General features: G+C 37.7%; 2 protein-coding genes across 6 annotated transcripts; one reads left to right on the forward strand and one right to left on the reverse strand.

Moving 5' to 3' along the window:
* The first annotated feature begins 895 nt into the window (after positions 1-895).
* Positions 896-6,789, forward strand: terf1 (telomeric repeat binding factor (NIMA-interacting) 1). 4 transcript variants are annotated; one of them, XM_041969017.1, is made up of 12 exons: positions 899-1,154; positions 2,720-2,812; positions 2,932-3,059; positions 3,309-3,395; positions 3,531-3,680; positions 4,099-4,211; positions 4,464-4,561; positions 4,676-4,746; positions 5,461-5,573; positions 5,827-5,924; positions 6,038-6,108; positions 6,229-6,789. In XM_041969017.1, the coding sequence occupies exons 1-12, from the start codon at positions 971-973 to the stop codon at positions 6,388-6,390; spliced, it is 1,368 nt and encodes a 455-aa protein (XP_041824951.1). In that variant the 5' UTR covers positions 899-970; the 3' UTR covers positions 6,391-6,789. The 4 variants fall into 4 exon arrangements, with proteins under 4 accessions (XP_041824955.1, XP_041824954.1, XP_041824951.1 ...); XM_041969019.1 differs by lacking the exons at positions 6,038-6,108; positions 6,229-6,789 and adding an exon at positions 5,998-6,017 and having other exon boundaries at positions 901-1,154; XM_041969021.1 differs by lacking the exons at positions 4,464-4,561; positions 4,676-4,746; positions 5,461-5,573 and having other exon boundaries at positions 896-1,154.
* LOC121629323 (somatomedin-B and thrombospondin type-1 domain-containing protein) lies at positions 6,619-9,772 on the reverse strand. Of its 2 annotated transcripts, none has more exons than XM_041969023.1 (6): positions 9,554-9,772; positions 9,260-9,513; positions 8,135-8,329; positions 7,938-8,016; positions 7,310-7,486; positions 6,619-7,099 (listed from the first exon to the last, which is right to left on the reverse strand). In XM_041969023.1, the coding sequence occupies exons 2-6, from the start codon at positions 9,480-9,482 to the stop codon at positions 6,982-6,984; spliced, it is 792 nt and encodes a 263-aa protein (XP_041824957.1). In that variant the 5' UTR covers positions 9,483-9,513; positions 9,554-9,772; the 3' UTR covers positions 6,619-6,981. The 2 variants fall into 2 exon arrangements, with proteins under 2 accessions (XP_041824957.1, XP_041824958.1); XM_041969024.1 differs by having other exon boundaries at positions 9,260-9,425; positions 9,533-9,772.
* Between the last annotated feature and the right edge of the window lie 6,749 nt (positions 9,773-16,521).

Genomic DNA, 16,521 nt, shown 5'->3' on the forward strand with positions numbered 1-16,521 from the left:
ATTTTACATTCTCATACGTTGTATATACAATTATTTTCATACAAATGTACAATTATGTCATAAATACTAAGGATAAGTTTCATTTGAGAGTAGTGCCAGATAGATAACAGTCATATCATGTGTCGGTGAGGACTACAGAATTCAGTTTGACTTCAGGTTAACGTTTGGACTATACAGTAGTTTGATTACAGGGGCAGAATTTGTTTTAGACTATTTTGAGCTGTTTTTATGCATGCACCATGCTACATGCTAAAATTCCATGGGAATTGGATCTTGAGCTTGAGTAAAAACAAACTTGGAAGAAAAATGAGGGTTAAACAACTTCTAGAGGCATAGAGGAGCAGGTTCCTGCTGCAGCATCATGAAGATGCAAAAGACAGCTGTAGTTCTGTGGATTTATTACTTACAGATTGTTTAATGAAGAATTTCCACAATAGGATTTAATAAAAATTCCAATTAGATATAGTTCAATTTACTGTAAATGTAAGTAATGCAAGTCAAAGCAACTGCATGCAATAATTTTTGCTGATGCAACCCTGCTATTATTCAACCAGTGATTTTCAATATATAAAAAACCCTGTTCTTCCAACTTCATTTACAAACACAATACTTCATAATAAAATGAATTATTGTGTCTTAAATGAAAAAACATAAACTGTAAACATTAGGTTAATAAAAGGCAAATATAGTAATGTTCCCTCGATTCTATTTCCTCGATTTTTGTGCTTCGTTGGAAACTACTCCTTTTCAATTTTCTTACTTGTCAAGCCTTTCCATTCACCGAGCAATTTCAAGAATTAAAGGGAAATAAAATCGTTGTTTATCGTTTGAAAATCGTTTGAAAACTCCAAACCTTTAGAGGGCGCCAGAGGTCGTCGAGCTATCTCAAACTGCCAGAGAAGCAAAAGCGCGCGAGAAAAAAAAAAAAAGTTGACAAAGAGGAGGATTTTCAGCTACAAAACAAACAGCAATGGACGATGAAAATGATTATGATACCTCTTCAGAGGCAAGTAATACCAATGAACCTGACAGTTTTCCTCGCATAACTGCCGTCGCTACAGAATGGATGTTGGACTTCCTGTTTGTGAGTTTATGTCGACGTTTCAAAGAAAGAAAACTTAATGACTTCAACGAGACGCTGAAAGCTTTTGAAAGTGAGTAGTTTAACGGGATTTAAAGATATGGGAGTTGTCAGAGGTTTTACATGTGATTTATTTTTATTTAAAATTGTATGTAACGTGTGGGGGTTGTTTGTTTTGGTCCTATTATGGAATTAGTTTATATTTCTTCTTGACCAAAAAGACAAATTTGACGCTGAAGAGTCTGATTCGCCATACAGTTCGTGTAAAGGGCGATTCTTCCACTGTACCTAGACCACATTAGTCCAGGTCCTGTTAAAAAAAACGACTTTATTTTATATGTGAAAAAGCAAACGAGGCTATTTTTTATAATATGTGTAAAATACTTCAAACTTGATGTTCAATGGAGGCTTGACGATGAACATATCGATAGCAAAATCCCAGAATAAAATTTTAATAGGTTATTTTGTAATGGTTAATACAGATGTAGAATGAGGCTGGAAATATCCATTTGTGTGTTTTTTATTTTTGTACAAACTAAAAGCTGTTGGAAACTGTCTAGTTTAACTACATGTGTTTGTCTCATCGTGGTCCAGTCTCAGATCAAATATAGCTCAGGTTGTTTAGAGGTAAATAATGTAGCCTAAGAAAAAGAGCACTTTTAATAGATTGGGTCAGCTATTATACTGTAATAGTAGAATAAAAATTCTTAAAGTTGAAATCATTATATGTATGACAAGAAAAAAAAAATTTTAATTCACCTTTTTTGTTTGATTGCAAACCAGACACCAAAGTTACTTGTACTGGATCTTTCTTCATCAGTTGCACCACTTTTATTTATTTATTTTATGTCTTTATTTTGTTTTAATAGAAATAAATATGTTCTCCAACTGGATTTCCAAAACTTCTATTTAGGTTAGTCCTTGCCAACTTTATTAATTTAGCTAAAATTATGTTCAGGAACTGGGAACATACAAGCATCTTGTTTGACTTGGTAGCTATTATGAATAAATTAATTTATTTTGAACGAATGAAAAAGAAACTGTCTAATAAAGAATAATAATACTAATTATTGCATCATCAAATCATAATATAAAGACTTTTGAAAAAGGAGTGGGAAGAAGTATGCACTCTTTAAAAATCCCACCCTTTTCTACTCATGATGGTTTATATATATATATATATATAGCTATGTACTACGTACATTATTATCCAAAGTATTATATATACAACCTAAATATCCATATCAATAAATACTACATCCATTTTATATATATATATATATATATATATATATATATATATATATATATATATATGACATACATACTACATAAATTATCACTTAATGTGGGGTAATAGTAGCCAAACTTAAAGATTCTGTGTCAAAATTCAGTAAAAACCAGTGGAAGAAGAGAGGGTCCCCACACACCACGAAAATCATTACGTAAGTCAAAGCTTCAACATGCTCATTAGATGATAACATGCAAATGAAAATCATCAGTTATGAGGGGAAATCCTGCTGTGTTGTTTAAATATAAATTTTATGTTTTTCTGCATCCTGTAACCCCCAGATTGCCCAATAGATAAAACATTTGTGTCAAAACTATTATATGAATGATTATTTTGCTCTCTCTTAGTCATATCCCAGAGTTCATCACTCACAGAGAAATCCCATGAGAAGACTTTGATATGTGCCTTCCTTGCAAGAGTCATGCATGGAAAAGAGCTGGGTAAGCTGCCATGGACGAGTGAAACCACTTCAGCTTTACATTCATTATTGTGTACATAGCCATGAAAAACAAAAAGCAAATGGACACAGTCACAAATACTCTAACCTGCTTTTCTCCAGATGTGCTGTTTGAAGAAGATGAGTCTGTGATGCCGCTGATGTCCGCTGCAAAAATATGGTTAAACCTTAACCATACTGTGACAGATGAAAGTTTATTCAAAAACACTACTATTCTGTTGCTCATCCAGGTAATTCTATAGTAGCACAAGTATTTCTTGGTACTGTAAGGTAATTATTTAAAGACAGCTATATGTTCTAAGAATATATGGCCATGTTTCCTAGTGCTGTTTAAATTTAGATTTTATGTTTTTGTTTATTTAAAAGCCAGTCTGTCTGCTTTCCAAACCACATTGATCTTAATCACTGGTGTAATTCTTGAGATAGGAAGTTGTTTTCATTTCGATTGTTTTAAGTTTAAACATATGTCTTGTGCCTAGTCTGTGGCTGTCTGCATGGAAAAAGGCAAAAGATCTTTTGCTTCCTCTGCCCTCAGGTGGTTTGACAAACATCAAGAATTCCCTCAGGTCTGCATGTCAAATTTTGTCACTTCTTTCTTTCCTTCTGTTCTTTTTTTTTTTTCTTTCAAGAAAACATGACCTGTTCTTGCATATTTTGTAGCTAAATCTAAATGAATGACACGTCTCACCTTCCTTTCATAGAACTTGACAGTTAAGCTGTCGACGATTGTGACACAGAGGGACACTTACCACCCGTTCTTCATGAGTTTCAGCTTCAGCCGCCTCCTGGACACAGTCCAGTTCTACCTGGATTCTTACTTGGAAAAGAATCCCTCAGACTTTCTTATCAAGGTACTGGACTTGAGTGATGAGAGTGTTCTGTATGTCCAAGCCTGTTTCAGAATGACACTAGATCACCTTTTTTGAAGAACATCCTGTATCAGGACTTTTTGTTGACAGGTTGATAAGGGTCCAGTTGTCCGCAACTTAAATTAAAAGCATGCTGATTTTAGCTGCTGCTGATTCCAAGATTATCTGATCAAACATTAGTACATATATACAAGTTATTGAGGTTTTACCAACTTGCAGAAGTCTGGGGGAGAATTCAACCGCCCACCCTTTACTTCCAGAACTGTCATCTGCAAGCTTGATTGAGGTTATCCAGGAAAACCAGCCTTGCTGTGGCATTCATGTACACAAGTGCATGTAAACCTCTGTTCGTTTATGGCTGTCTGAATGATTCTTTATGTTTTCATCTCTTTTCACACAGGCAGCAACAGATTTGATCCAGTCATCCAAAGATATCAGGGGTTTGGAGGAAGTGGCATCACAGAAGAGTTCACAGCCAGAAACACCCAATGAATCAACACAGAAGTTGAAAAAGTAGGAAATCGTGTTTTTATGTGTCTGTTATTTATTGACAATGCAACTAATTTCTGCTTGGTGTTGAGTTATCTTCTTGACATTTATATTCTATTAGTATGTTTGAGGCTCCCTCAGTGTTGAAATTATTTTTTTCCCACAACAAAAAGAAAATGTCTTTTGGATTTTGCTGTTTCATTAAGGTAAAGCTAGAAGTTCAGCTAACTGAGCTGAATGCTCGGTTTAAATTACAATTTTGCTAAACTTTCACAGAACAAAACGGGAACTGCTCTCTACTAAAAAATCTGATATGTGGGCACCTGATACCACGAAGAACCCTCATGTTTCCGTAAGGCGACTCTCCAAAATTGGTATGTCTTTAACTTCCCTTGTTCTGCTTTAATCTGGTCTGATAAAACTATAAATCTGTTGAATCTTTATCAGCATGAGCAAAATCTAAAGAATTTCAAACCACCTCCCATCAGAGTTATCTCAGATAACGTCCAAGAAATCACCGGAAACCTCCATGGTACAAAAAAAAAGGAAACCACCACAGGTAGGTGTATCTACGGCTCATATTCTGTCTGGTTAAATGATCTGAAGTCAGAAACTTCTTTTACTTTGAGTCAAATTCCTGCAAAAGAACAAACATTTAGCTTCTGTTTTATATTGCATAGAAATGGACTTCCCTACTTGACAAATACCTGAAGGAGGGTGTTAAACGCTGCTGATTCCAAGATCATCTGATCAAACATTAGTACATATATACAAGTTATTGAGGTTTTACCAACTTGCAGAAGTCTGGGGGAGAATTCAACCGCCCACCCTTTACTTCCAGAACTGTCATCTGCAAGCTTGATTGAGGTTAGCATCTGAGTGCCTCGTTGAAATCAGTAAAGATGCTTTCAATCCCCTAATCACTTTACCATCTTTTAAGCATGGTGGTGGTAGCATCATGCTGTGGGCACAGTTTGCTACTGGTACCTCTGAATTGTAACGCATGTCAAAACTGAATGTAAACTGGGTAGAAGGGTTGCATTAAGCTTGTGGAAACTTTACTCAAGTCTTGATCTTTATCTTGTCAGAAAAATGTGAATATTGTTTTAAAGATGTTTGTTGTACCGTCATTGTGCTCCTGTAAAAGAGCAGTTTGATGAAATCCAGGAAAACCCAGCCTTACTGTGGCATTCATGTACACAAGTGCATGTAAACCTCTGTTCGTTTATGGCTGTCTGAATGATTCTTTATGTTTTCATCTCTTTTCACACAGGCAGCAACAGATTTGATCCAGTCATCCAAAGATATCAGGGGTTTGGAGGAAGTGGCATCACAGAAGAGTTCACAGCCAGAAACACCCAATGAATCAACACAGAAGTTGAAAAAGTAGGAAATCATGTTTATATGTGTCTGTTATTTATTGACAGTGCAACTAATTTCTGCTTGGTGTTGAGTTATCTTCTTGACATTTATATTCTATTAGTATGTTTGAAGCGCCCTCAGTGTTGAAATTATTTTTTTCCCCACAACAAAAACAAAATGTCTTTTGGATTTTGCTGTTTCATTAAGGTAAAGCTAGAAGTTCAGCTAACTGAGCTGAATGCTCGGTTTAAATTACAATTTTGCTAAACTTTCACAGAACAAAACGGAAACTGCTCTCTACTAAAATATCTGATATGTGGGCAACCGATACCACGAAGAACCCTCATGTTTCCGTAAGGCGACTCTCCAAAATTGGTATGTCTTTAACTTCCCTTGTTCTGCTTTAATCTGGTCTGATAAAACTATAAATCTGTCGAATCTTTATCAGCATGAGCGAATCTAAAGAATTTCAAACCACCTCCCATCAGAGTTATCTCAGACAACTTCCAAGAAATCACCGGAAACCTCCATGGTACAAAAAAAAAGGAAACCACCACAGGTAGGTGTATCTACGGCTCATATTCTGTCTGGTTAAATGATCTGAAGTCAAAAGCTTCTTTTACTTGGAGTCAAATTGCTGCAAAAGAACAAACATTTAGCTTCTGTTTATATTGCATAGAAATGGACTTCCCTGCTTGACAAATACCTGAAGGAGGGTGTTAAACGCCACGGCCAGGGGAAGTGGTCTCTCATCTTAATGGATTATGATTTTGAAGGACGCACCGGGACCATGCTTAAAGACCGCTGGAGAGTTTTAATGAAGTCGCATGATGTCGGCTAAAGAGAAAGTGATCACCACCCACCCTGACTGCAACAATTTACCTGTAAATAAAATCTTCCTTTATTTAGTGTCTTGTTGTTGCAAATGTTTCTCTGTGGTTTTGGTGTAATTGGTTTTTGTTGCTGATGTATTTGTACTAAAATGAACATGTTAGTAATTTATCGTTTTTTTTCCCACAATGAATGAGCTGTTAAAATTGGGGATTCTTCTGCCGTTCTTTTTGTTTTGTTTTTAAGCATACCAGCAGAGGGCGCTCTTCACAATATTTGATTATTTCAGTAGCTATATAGGAGAGCATTTTAATGTTTTCTTTTTTTTTTTTATTGAATTTAAGTTTTAAAGAATATTATGGAATTAATACAACTGTATTTTGTTCAAATAAAAGCAAATTCAACTGTATTGATGCCTTTTGTATCTGAAGTATTGTGAGTAGAGTTTGGGTTATACTGCAGCACATTATATTCAAGTCAACTATCATTATAGTTTCAAGTCTCTTAGTGATGAAATCCTGTGGGGTGACAGGATCTGGTCTGCACATCTGAACTGGTTTCAGGTGCTTTTTACAAAGCTGCAGGATGGAGTGTCTATGGATCATACAAAGATGAAGCTGTGTTGAGGTGGACAGGTGCACTGCTGCATTTTCTGGACCTTCATCCATGTCCCGCTGCATCGAGGGTTCCCGACTGCCTGCCAGTGGAGCACAGCTTCTCTGCAACACAGTCATAGTATTAGTTTCACACCATTTTATGTCAAGTTTTTCCTGTCCTGTGCAAGATTGTGACATCAATGGACTATTATGAAGCAAGAAAGCTCCTCATAGAGTTGGACACTTTGCTGACCTATACATGTGAAGTCATATATTTCTTTGCATAGTGTCATATCAACAAAATACAGTCATTAAGGGTTAATAACTTCATACTTGTCTGATTCCTGGCCATCTCCTTGGCAGCTGCCGCTATTATTTCGCAAGGCAGGAGGCTCACATGCCACACACACTTTAAAGCCCTCTGTTATGTAGCGCATCCAGTGTGTGTGTGGCTGGTTCGCCACTGTGCAGTGTGGTGTCCGGGACTCCAGTTTGAATTCCACGCAGAACCTGATGGCAGTGTGGCAAAAGTCAGTGTAGTAGAAAATGCAGAAATATAAACCAAAGATCAAGAAAACAAAGATTGTGACTTCACTGAAGTAAATAATTTCTTTACACACTTCCACAAGTATATACACACTAACCTGCTGACAATACATCCACTACACTTTTCCAGACCTTTTGTGTCTGTGCTGTTTAGGTGACAATACTGCGTATTTAATTTCAAAGGATTGTGGTCAGACTCCGCGTGGACATATTTAATGGTTTATATGCAGACAGCCAGGTGGGCAAACACTGGTAGCTCATGTGAATCTGAAGTAGAAGGGGGTGTTTTGTTACACTACATTGTATAAAAATGAGGTTCACGTCATGGCAGCTTTCTTCTTTATCTTTTCATCTTTTGAATTCAGACACTTGAGGTTATGTGCAGCTTGAGATCATGCATGTGAAGGATTTATACCCAGGGTCCAGGGGGTTTCCATAGTTGTCATGCTTTAGCCTTCCCTTGCCAAACTCCATGCTGGTGATGAATGCAGGACCTTATCAGAGAAATAAATTCTTTGTTTCTAAAAGGTTCGGGGTTGGTTCATTAAAGAAGTCTTTGACATGGAAATAACATACAATCAAAAAGGAGCAGGTTTATTCATGTTTGCATACCTGAGTTGCGTCCACAGTGGTGGCTTTGGTGGTCTCTGTACTCCCTGCAGCCAGCTCTCTCTTCTAGGCTAGGGCAGGGCTCACCGCTGTAACTCGGCTGCTGCTCAATATGACGGAGACGCACTCTCACTGAAGGCTGGCAGGGCTTGGCACAGCCACTCCAAGAGCTCCAGTCACTCACAGCACAGTCCTGAGCTGGATGTTGGCACACATAGTAAGGGTGAAACATTATACCAGGGCACCCTCTGTTGTAGAAAATGATGGAACTGCAGTCAGATTAATGGATGTCGACCCTAAAACTGAATCCTTAAGCTATATGAAGAAGCTACAATTAAAAGTAAAAGCTACACTTTGATTTTTTTTTTCTTTTAGACTTTAAACTTTATTATTCAAGTGGAACAGTAACATAACTAAATATCCCAGAAATAACTTCTGATCATTCAAGCATTGATTATAACTTGTGGTATTAGGATGTCTAGGCCTGCAACAAGTGGTTTGAGAGTGTGTCGAGAGAGAAACCTGTTCAGCAACCAGGTCCTGTGATTTTTCTTCTCAGTTGCTCCCTGTGCTTAATGACCAAGCTTTGATGTATTAAGCGTGCAGATTTGGTGGCTACCGGCCTATAACACGTATTACGTACGCTCGGCTTGTTTGACTGGAACTGTAATTACTACAACTGATTGACAGAATTGCATTCTTCAAATATTTGTACTAATTCCATTATGTGGGCCACTGAAATGGGGTTAGGCACAAAGCTAGCTTGGTTTGCTGGATGAATTCTTGCTTTTTGTTTTTTGTGATAGAGAGAATAAAAATGTTGTTAGAAGATGAAGAATACAGAGCAAACCATGCATAGTTTGACAACTAAAAATAAATGTGCAATGTGCATTAGAGTCACAGAGTTTGATATGCAGCCTCAATAATGAATACATACTGATAATAGCACTTCCTTTCTATATTTCTTTTTTTTTTTTTTTTTTTTTAATCATCTGAAAAGATAATCTCCCTAGCAAGAGTTCGGGTTATTTCAGAGTGGTAAAATGAAAAAAAATTAAAAAAAAAATCTCATAAAAATGAGATTCCCCTGTGATTCATTCAAGAGTTGTCCCTCTATTCATCACTCACCTGGGCACTCTGAAAAGTAGTCAAAGCAACAGTCCTTGGTTTTGATGCAGCTCTCATCACAGAAGCATGTCCTATACACACGGTCCATCCTCCAGTCAGTGGTTGAACAGCTCAAGTCTCTGCCCCGGCAGCACCTTCCTGAGCACCCCCCATTCACCAGGTGGTTCTGGCCAAAAGAAGCAGCTACCAGCAACCAACAAGCAAGCTCAAAGGAGGATCCCATTATAACTGAGGTCAGGCCAAACCTTAACTCCTTGAAGAAGCTCTACCTACTTGGTTGCTCCAATAGGTGATTTAACACACTCTTCTCCTTTAAGTGTTTATTCCTTCTTTTCTTCTTTCATGATCGTGAGAGGGAGAGTTGGGAATATCAGCCCAGCCAAGACTGAGCTCTGCCACAGGAGCCCTTGTGACCTGGAATTCCTGCGTCTGTCTCCTGTGACCAGCCCTTCCACAGTGCTGCCCTCCAAACACAACAGCCTTCAGTTCAAAACAACCAACACTGACCAGACTTCCATGTCTATTGATGTGTGCTCGCCTTCTCCTCAGACTTGGTGTGTCTTTCCCCCCCGTTGGCAGTTGAGCACCTCCCTCCAGTTGATCAGAGGCTGCAAGACAAGGGAGGCGTGAGCTGCTGAGTTTCTTTGTGTTTTCCCTCTTCTGTTTTTTCTCCTACCTCTTTCTCACCTACCTTAAACTTGTGTACATGTTGTCCCCCCTCTTTTCTCTTTCCTTAAGCATAACTGGGATCTTGATGCCAATCTGGCTCAGCTGCTTGTTGCCACCACAGACCTCTGAGTCTTAAAAAGAAAGGGAGGAATTTGAGAATTTGGCAAGCCTCTAGTTTATTGTGTTACAGGGCCCACAGGGAACTGAAGCCACCCTTTAGTTCTCACCTATGCCTGTTTCAGTTTCTCTTTCAGATTAGTGAAGTAAAAACATGTCAGGCATAGTTTGTATTTTTAAAGGTTAATTGTTTTCCAAGCATGTTTAATTTAAATTCAAACTTGCACTTGGTTAGCTAGTTAGCTGACCTTAGCATAAGACTGACAATGGCGGCAAACCTTTAGCCTGATTCAATCCAAAGAAATTCTACTTAACATTATCTCTCAAGCTTTCTCAAGTTAATTATTTCATAAGTTACAAAACAAGATCTAATTATATCACATAACTAAACAGACAAGACAAAGTGTGTGAGAAAAAGATCCAGTAGCTAATGCTGCAGATGGAGTAGATTAAGTTTTAAAGCAATATTACCAAAGTTTCTGACTTTAAATTCTGTGCTTTGGCTTCATCTTGATGGCACGCTGACATTTATTATGCACATTCCTGGAGCCATCATTGCCCTACCACATCCCAGGGCTGAGAAACCTCACTTCACTTTTTGTGTTAGCCTGAAACATCACAACAACCATGTTTTTCTTTATGGCAAATGTATATTAACACATTGGCCATTTTGGATGCACACCATGGCTGATTCAGTAAATAAACACAAAAGTACATTATTAGAGGAAGTAAGGAATCAAATAAAGTAGTTAGCAAGAGATGACAAGAGTCAACATCAGATTGACTTTTACTTGCGGAGAAATCTCAGAGAAGAGACAGGATGCAAGACAGATACTAAATTAGCCTTAATTAGGGGACACCAAAGTATGAAAACCTGCCAAAGTTAGGTAGTGCAGCTTTAAGATTGTTGGGCCATAAAACTTGTACATATAAATTTGAAAAAGAGGATCATGTTAACTTTTAATCTTCTCTACCATCTTTATGCCAAAGTAAACTAAACATCCCCTTTCTAAAGGTTGTCTTTAAAGTTTCACGGTCAACCAAAGGGACACATAATTTTTCTGTTGTTTACTGGCCAAAATTGGTCTCTGCATGTACATATTTGTTATCACTGGTGTATTATGACCTCCATAGTGATCTGACACATTCTCATAAGCGACAAATTTTAAATTTGTTTATACATATGACAGGTAAGCCGACATGACGGTCTGCCATCTTAAAATTGTAGTCGTTGCAAGGGACAAATAGCACCAACATGGAATCCCTGCAAGCCAGAAAGCAGTGATTGAGACGCAGGAGGAGAAGATAAAGTTGGGAAATCTGTTAAATTTTTATTCACAAAAATGCAGGATCATGCATAGGCAGCAACACTTCCAGACCCACGTGAAGACTTTTGGCCACATGCCACACACACCACACACAGTATGATTAACACTGTTAAATGCCTGATTTTTTATCTTCACATGTGAGGTCTCTGAACAGATAAAAAAAAATCTCATAAGATAAAAAAATCTTTTACGTGTGTACCTAGCCTAAGTCAATGACACTGCTGTTACACCAAAATCTGAGACCCATCAGAATCTGTGACCACAGGGGGCAACAGTGTACATTTCATACGTCCTAAAAGACGAGCGAAGTCTGGAAAACACTTCTTTTTAAGTCAGAGTTAATTATAATTCAGGTACAGTAAAGTCACACATTCTGATGGCTATCAAAAATGGTGACCTCTGTGATCCTGGCTATGTCAGGGTCACATATGTTAAAAGAGTCCAGACTGTAAGAGGGGTGACCTAGGTCACCATTTCTGATAGCAATCAATAGTAACCAACACCACTTATATAAAGTTATTATTGTGTGCATGTTACACAGTGAATAACATTAAAATTTTTAACCATGTAACTCAAAGCAAACACATTTACACACTGATGTCAGAGGGTGGAGCTTACTCACCAGTCTGTTGTTCTGGTTAATTTATTAGGTTGAAGACTGCATTTATCGTCTGTATTTCTTTGTGTTCATTATAAATAATAATAAAGTCACATTCTGTCACAGATTTTGATGTAACAACAGGACCAAAAGCCGATGGGAAGGCTTTATAAGCTGTCTTTTACTGTGATAAAAAGACAGTGCTGTGCTAAGACCAGTTTTCCCATCGAGATCCATTTCCTTTGTGAGAACCATTCTTCCACCTAACACAGAGGAACGATATCTGACAGTTTGATGGGGTGCAGATTGCAATATTTATGAAATCACGAATCTTTTCACCTGAGTGAAAACTCCATGAACTAACGGATGACATGCGTTCATTAGTGGTGTTGATGTTTTTTGAGACAAGACGGCAACCATTGTTGATTTTCTTTAATAAATTATTGTGAATTAGTGGTGAGTCTTTGAGCAGGACTCATGTCTTATAGTGCTGGTGAGTAAAGAACATATTCATCTAAAGTATGCCTGTGTTTTATCTCAGTGGCACAGGTCTTTTGCTCTAGTCGATCTACAGAGTTTACAACTTTTATAGTAACATGCATGAGCAGTTGTGTGGTATCTTATGAAGATGTCAGTTTGTAAAAGCTGATAACATCACCTGATACTTTTTCCCTTTTGCCGTTTCACGTCTTGTCGCACAGAAATACAAAATGTCAGGATCATTGAAGCACATGTATTTTAAGCAAAATAAGACAAATAGAAGCGGACAAGTAAAACCCATTTTTCACAGTGAAAGAAGAAGCCACAGTGTCTGATGATGTTATGGACTCTAAAGCAGGTCAGCTTTTACTTGAGCCATTCCACACTGATCTCATTCGAAAATAATTATCACTGCTGCAAGGAGGATTTGCAGGGATCGAGGCCTTCTTACAGTGATTACCATAGAAGGAATGGGCATTAGTAATAATCTGGATCGTTTGCTATCATGAAATTTAGGCTAGCAGAAAGCAAAGGGGGTCTCTTTCAGTCCTTTAATTCACACTGATGTGGAGCTGAAGCTGCTCGGTCAAGTATCAGCCTTTATTTTCATCATAATCATGAGCAGAGGCATCATTACAGGTAACAGGTTACAGGTGTGTGAATCACATAATTGTGATTTGGGCATGTTAATCCACAAGTTGATCATAGCCTATATATTTAAGTCTGTATGTTACTCACACACACTCCTACACCAAACACAGTTCAGTGGAGTTGTAATGTTGATGTGATCTGTCCACTGATGCAAAACGTACTGTGCATAAGTTTGCCTGGCTTCAGCACGTTGGAAGTGCACATCAAAGCATGTGTGTTTTACATCTAACACACTCCCAACCAGGACCTCCTGCCCTTACTGCGCATTTGTCAGAGACAATCAGCCTTCACATTATAACACACCCTGCTTGGCGTCTCAGTGTTAGTGAGTGGGTGTGTGTCTAGGATTAAGCCTAGTCTAATACCTCAAGATGGTGAAGAGTAATTGTGTGTTTTTGTGGTCTTCAAACTCTGTCTCCGGTGGTCAGAGACTGACTCTTATACCCACACAGGAGTATATTTGATAAGTATGAAGAAGAAGAGAGGATTTCAAGGAGACGGCGGTGTGACTTGTAGCTCAATCACACCTATATGGGGAATGCAAACTGTGGCTGTCGCCATGACAACATCTAACTTGGGTTGCTATAGTTTCAAAACACTTGTTGGCACATATAAAAATTCACCCTTATGTTGCCTTGTGTTGTTCAGTTACACTGCCTTTATAACATCAACCCAGAAGTAACAATCTCAGTTTTTAACCTTACAGAATATTTAATTAAAGAGTAATTCAGGCTAGTTAATCTGAGTTGTTCTCTTTCCTGAATGGTACTGTCATGAATGGAAGTCTTTCCATTATCTTTTAAAAAGTGTAACTACTTCCTGCATCTACATCTGAGTACATCGAGTGATTTACGCTGTCTGTTATTGAGCATGAGTAGTTTGTATGCGTAACCTGCTTTTGTCCGTGCACTGGCATTTCATCTTATTGTTTGCAAATTATGTGCTTGTCTGTGTCTGGCTGCATGAGTCGTAGTTTAATGAGTAAAGAGGTTGGGTGTTTGACTTGGCTTTTTACAAGTTTGCAGCATCTAGATCTGGGTAACAGATAAGGAATGTTGAACAGGTGAATCCAGGAAATAAATGGTAGGAATTTGCCCAGACAAAAAAGGAAAAAATGGTGTTTTACAACATAAACAACAAAAAAATCTGAGGAAAATTCAAATATAGCAGTATATCTTGTATAAGTCTGTTGAGGAAAGTGTAATTGTCTTTGCAGCAGTCTGTTGGGGCAGAATCATCAGAGCCAGAAGAAACTGGAAAAACTGATCCAGATAAAAATGGTGCCCAAGTTGCTGAATATAATGGATGATTCTTTACATCCTCAACACAACACAATGAGGAAACAACAGTGTGTTCAGTGAGAGGCTTCTTCAAGTTCACCGCAAGACAGAAAGGCCCAGGAGATCACATGCCACATGATGCCAAATAATAAAATTATTATTTCTGTTAAAAACACACACACACATTATTTTTAAATAAAAACATTTTTTTTACATTAACTCAAGATGTTTTGTCTCATGAATTTAATTTCATTTGGTATATGCACCCAGTTTTACATTTATAAAAAAAATGGGGATGGAAGCAATTTTAACGATAATGATAAACTTAGATTATGTAAACAATTTAATTATGTTTTGCAAGAAAAACAGCATCTGTGAAAGACTTTGTAAGGTGCAAAAATTAGTTCCAGTTTGTCCACAAGTTAGTTAAAAAACAAACAATTGTCAACATACTTAGACATAATGTTAGAAAGATTGGAAAAAATAGCATATTTCTCTATTTGCACTGCAGAATATAAAACAATTAGGGTGCACAGAGGAACATTTACATGTGCCACTTTAAGCATTTATGTACAAAAAGGAGCCTTTTGTTAAACTTGTCTGCATCACCTCCTCTGAGCTTGGAGGCATCTGAGATGAACCTTCACACAGTGGAAACATGTACTGTGGCCAGATCAACTGGACTGTAACATTGTTCTTTGAAGAAATGGTTGCCATATGCTAAAGACCAAAGATTAAAAGTATCATCCCAACTGTTACCAAAGCTAGTACAAACAACGCTTTGCTGTTTTCATTTTTATGAATACAATGACATCATAGTGAGGATAAATTATGTAACAGTTTGGGTTTAAACATTCTGCAATACAATAAAAATCTAAGTAAATTAAAGAATTTTTTTAAACCAAATTCATGTTTCATATCATCCTTTTTCATTTGTACTTAGACATTTACATCATTACTCTCAAAAAGTCTTAGTCATTCCCCTCACAGCAGTGTCTATCATGACAAGGGAACAGCTACATCCTCGTAATGATGCTCCACTCATTACAGGTCATTACTGGATATGGATGATAACTAACCTCCAAAGGGTCCAAGCAGCATAGAGAACTGATGGCAGCCTGGTAGCAGCCCTGCTGGCCGGTAGGCCAAGGAGCAGCGCCAATACAATGACAACAAAAACAGCAATCAGTCACCTTTTTTCACCATATAATTCTGTTTGTATGTAAATCAACGCGGAGAGCAGCTGAGGCGAGATGTGTAGGCAGGGAGCAGGACTGACCCCCTGCCTCGATGGGGTCTTTAGGTAATGACGATGACTGGGACAGGATGCATCTATCACGGCAGAATTCATAAATCATATCATGAAATGTCAAAGAGCAGTTAAAAGGTTGGGTCCCAAGACTATTGGGTGTGCATGTGTCTGTTGCTCTGCCAAGGGCATAGTATTAAAATATCACAAGGCACAAAAGCTTTATGTCAGGGACTGACACTACAGATCACTTCATGGAATTTTTTTTCTTATTTCTTACCTTTCTGCAAACATCAAATCACTTATGTTTGTCTTTGACAGACTTATGGCTGAGAAATATAAAGAAAAAATATACAACACTGCTCAAATTTTATACGTAAACATTAATAAAGGTAAAGATCATTTTATTTATGGGATTTAGATGACACAGGCATGGACACTAGTGAATATTTTTGGTGCATCGAGCTCTGTCGCCATACACTGGACATAGTTTGGAGCTCTGCTGTGTTTATAAGATAGCAAGGACAAAGATGTGACCTCGTGCCCTGACTTAATAAACAAATAATTCCTGTTCATACATGCTGCTTGTTTGCTGTCATGCTTGTATTTGATCACTGTGTAACTATCGTTTGGCATCTTAACACACTGTTTTCTAAAGCAGGAGAAAGAATGTATCACACAAAGACATGGAGCCTTCGTAAAGAAAGACCCCTGCTTATCCTGTAAACTCCAATTTCTTAAATACATCAAGAACTAGTGAAACAGTTACTTGGAGAGGCTTTTTCTAGCTTTGTAGTTCTCAAGTATTTACATTTTCACGGTACTAGACAGCTATGGATTATTTTGACATGAGTATTCATACACCTTTCAAATTTACTATACCTTTTCTA

Source organism: Melanotaenia boesemani, chromosome 18, assembly GCF_017639745.1.
Source record: "Melanotaenia boesemani isolate fMelBoe1 chromosome 18, fMelBoe1.pri, whole genome shotgun sequence".
Classification (NCBI taxonomy): domain Eukaryota; kingdom Metazoa; phylum Chordata; class Actinopteri; order Atheriniformes; family Melanotaeniidae; genus Melanotaenia; species Melanotaenia boesemani.

Bases quoted from the DNA above. Each gene is read 5' to 3' on its own strand.
- terf1 (XM_041969017.1), top strand. From the start codon at position 971: ATGGACGATGAAAATGATTATGATACCTCTTCAGAGGCAAGTAATACC. The intron at 4,562-4,675 runs GTATGTCTTTAA...ACCTCCCATCAG, and splicing joins AAGGCGACTCTCCAAAATTG to AGTTATCTCAGATAACGTCC. The intron at 6,109-6,228 runs GTAGGTGTATCT...TATATTGCATAG, and splicing joins AAAAAAGGAAACCACCACAG to AAATGGACTTCCCTGCTTGA.
- LOC121629323 (XM_041969023.1), bottom strand. From the start codon at position 9,482: ATGGGATCCTCCTTTGAGCTTGCTTGTTGGTTGCTGGTAGCTGCTTCT. The intron at 8,017-8,134 runs GTATGCAAACAT...TTCTCTGATAAG, and splicing joins CCACTGTGGACGCAACTCAG to GTCCTGCATTCATCACCAGC. The intron at 7,100-7,309 runs GTATGAAGTTAT...ACTGTGTTGCAG, and splicing joins GATGGCCAGGAATCAGACAA to AGAAGCTGTGCTCCACTGGC.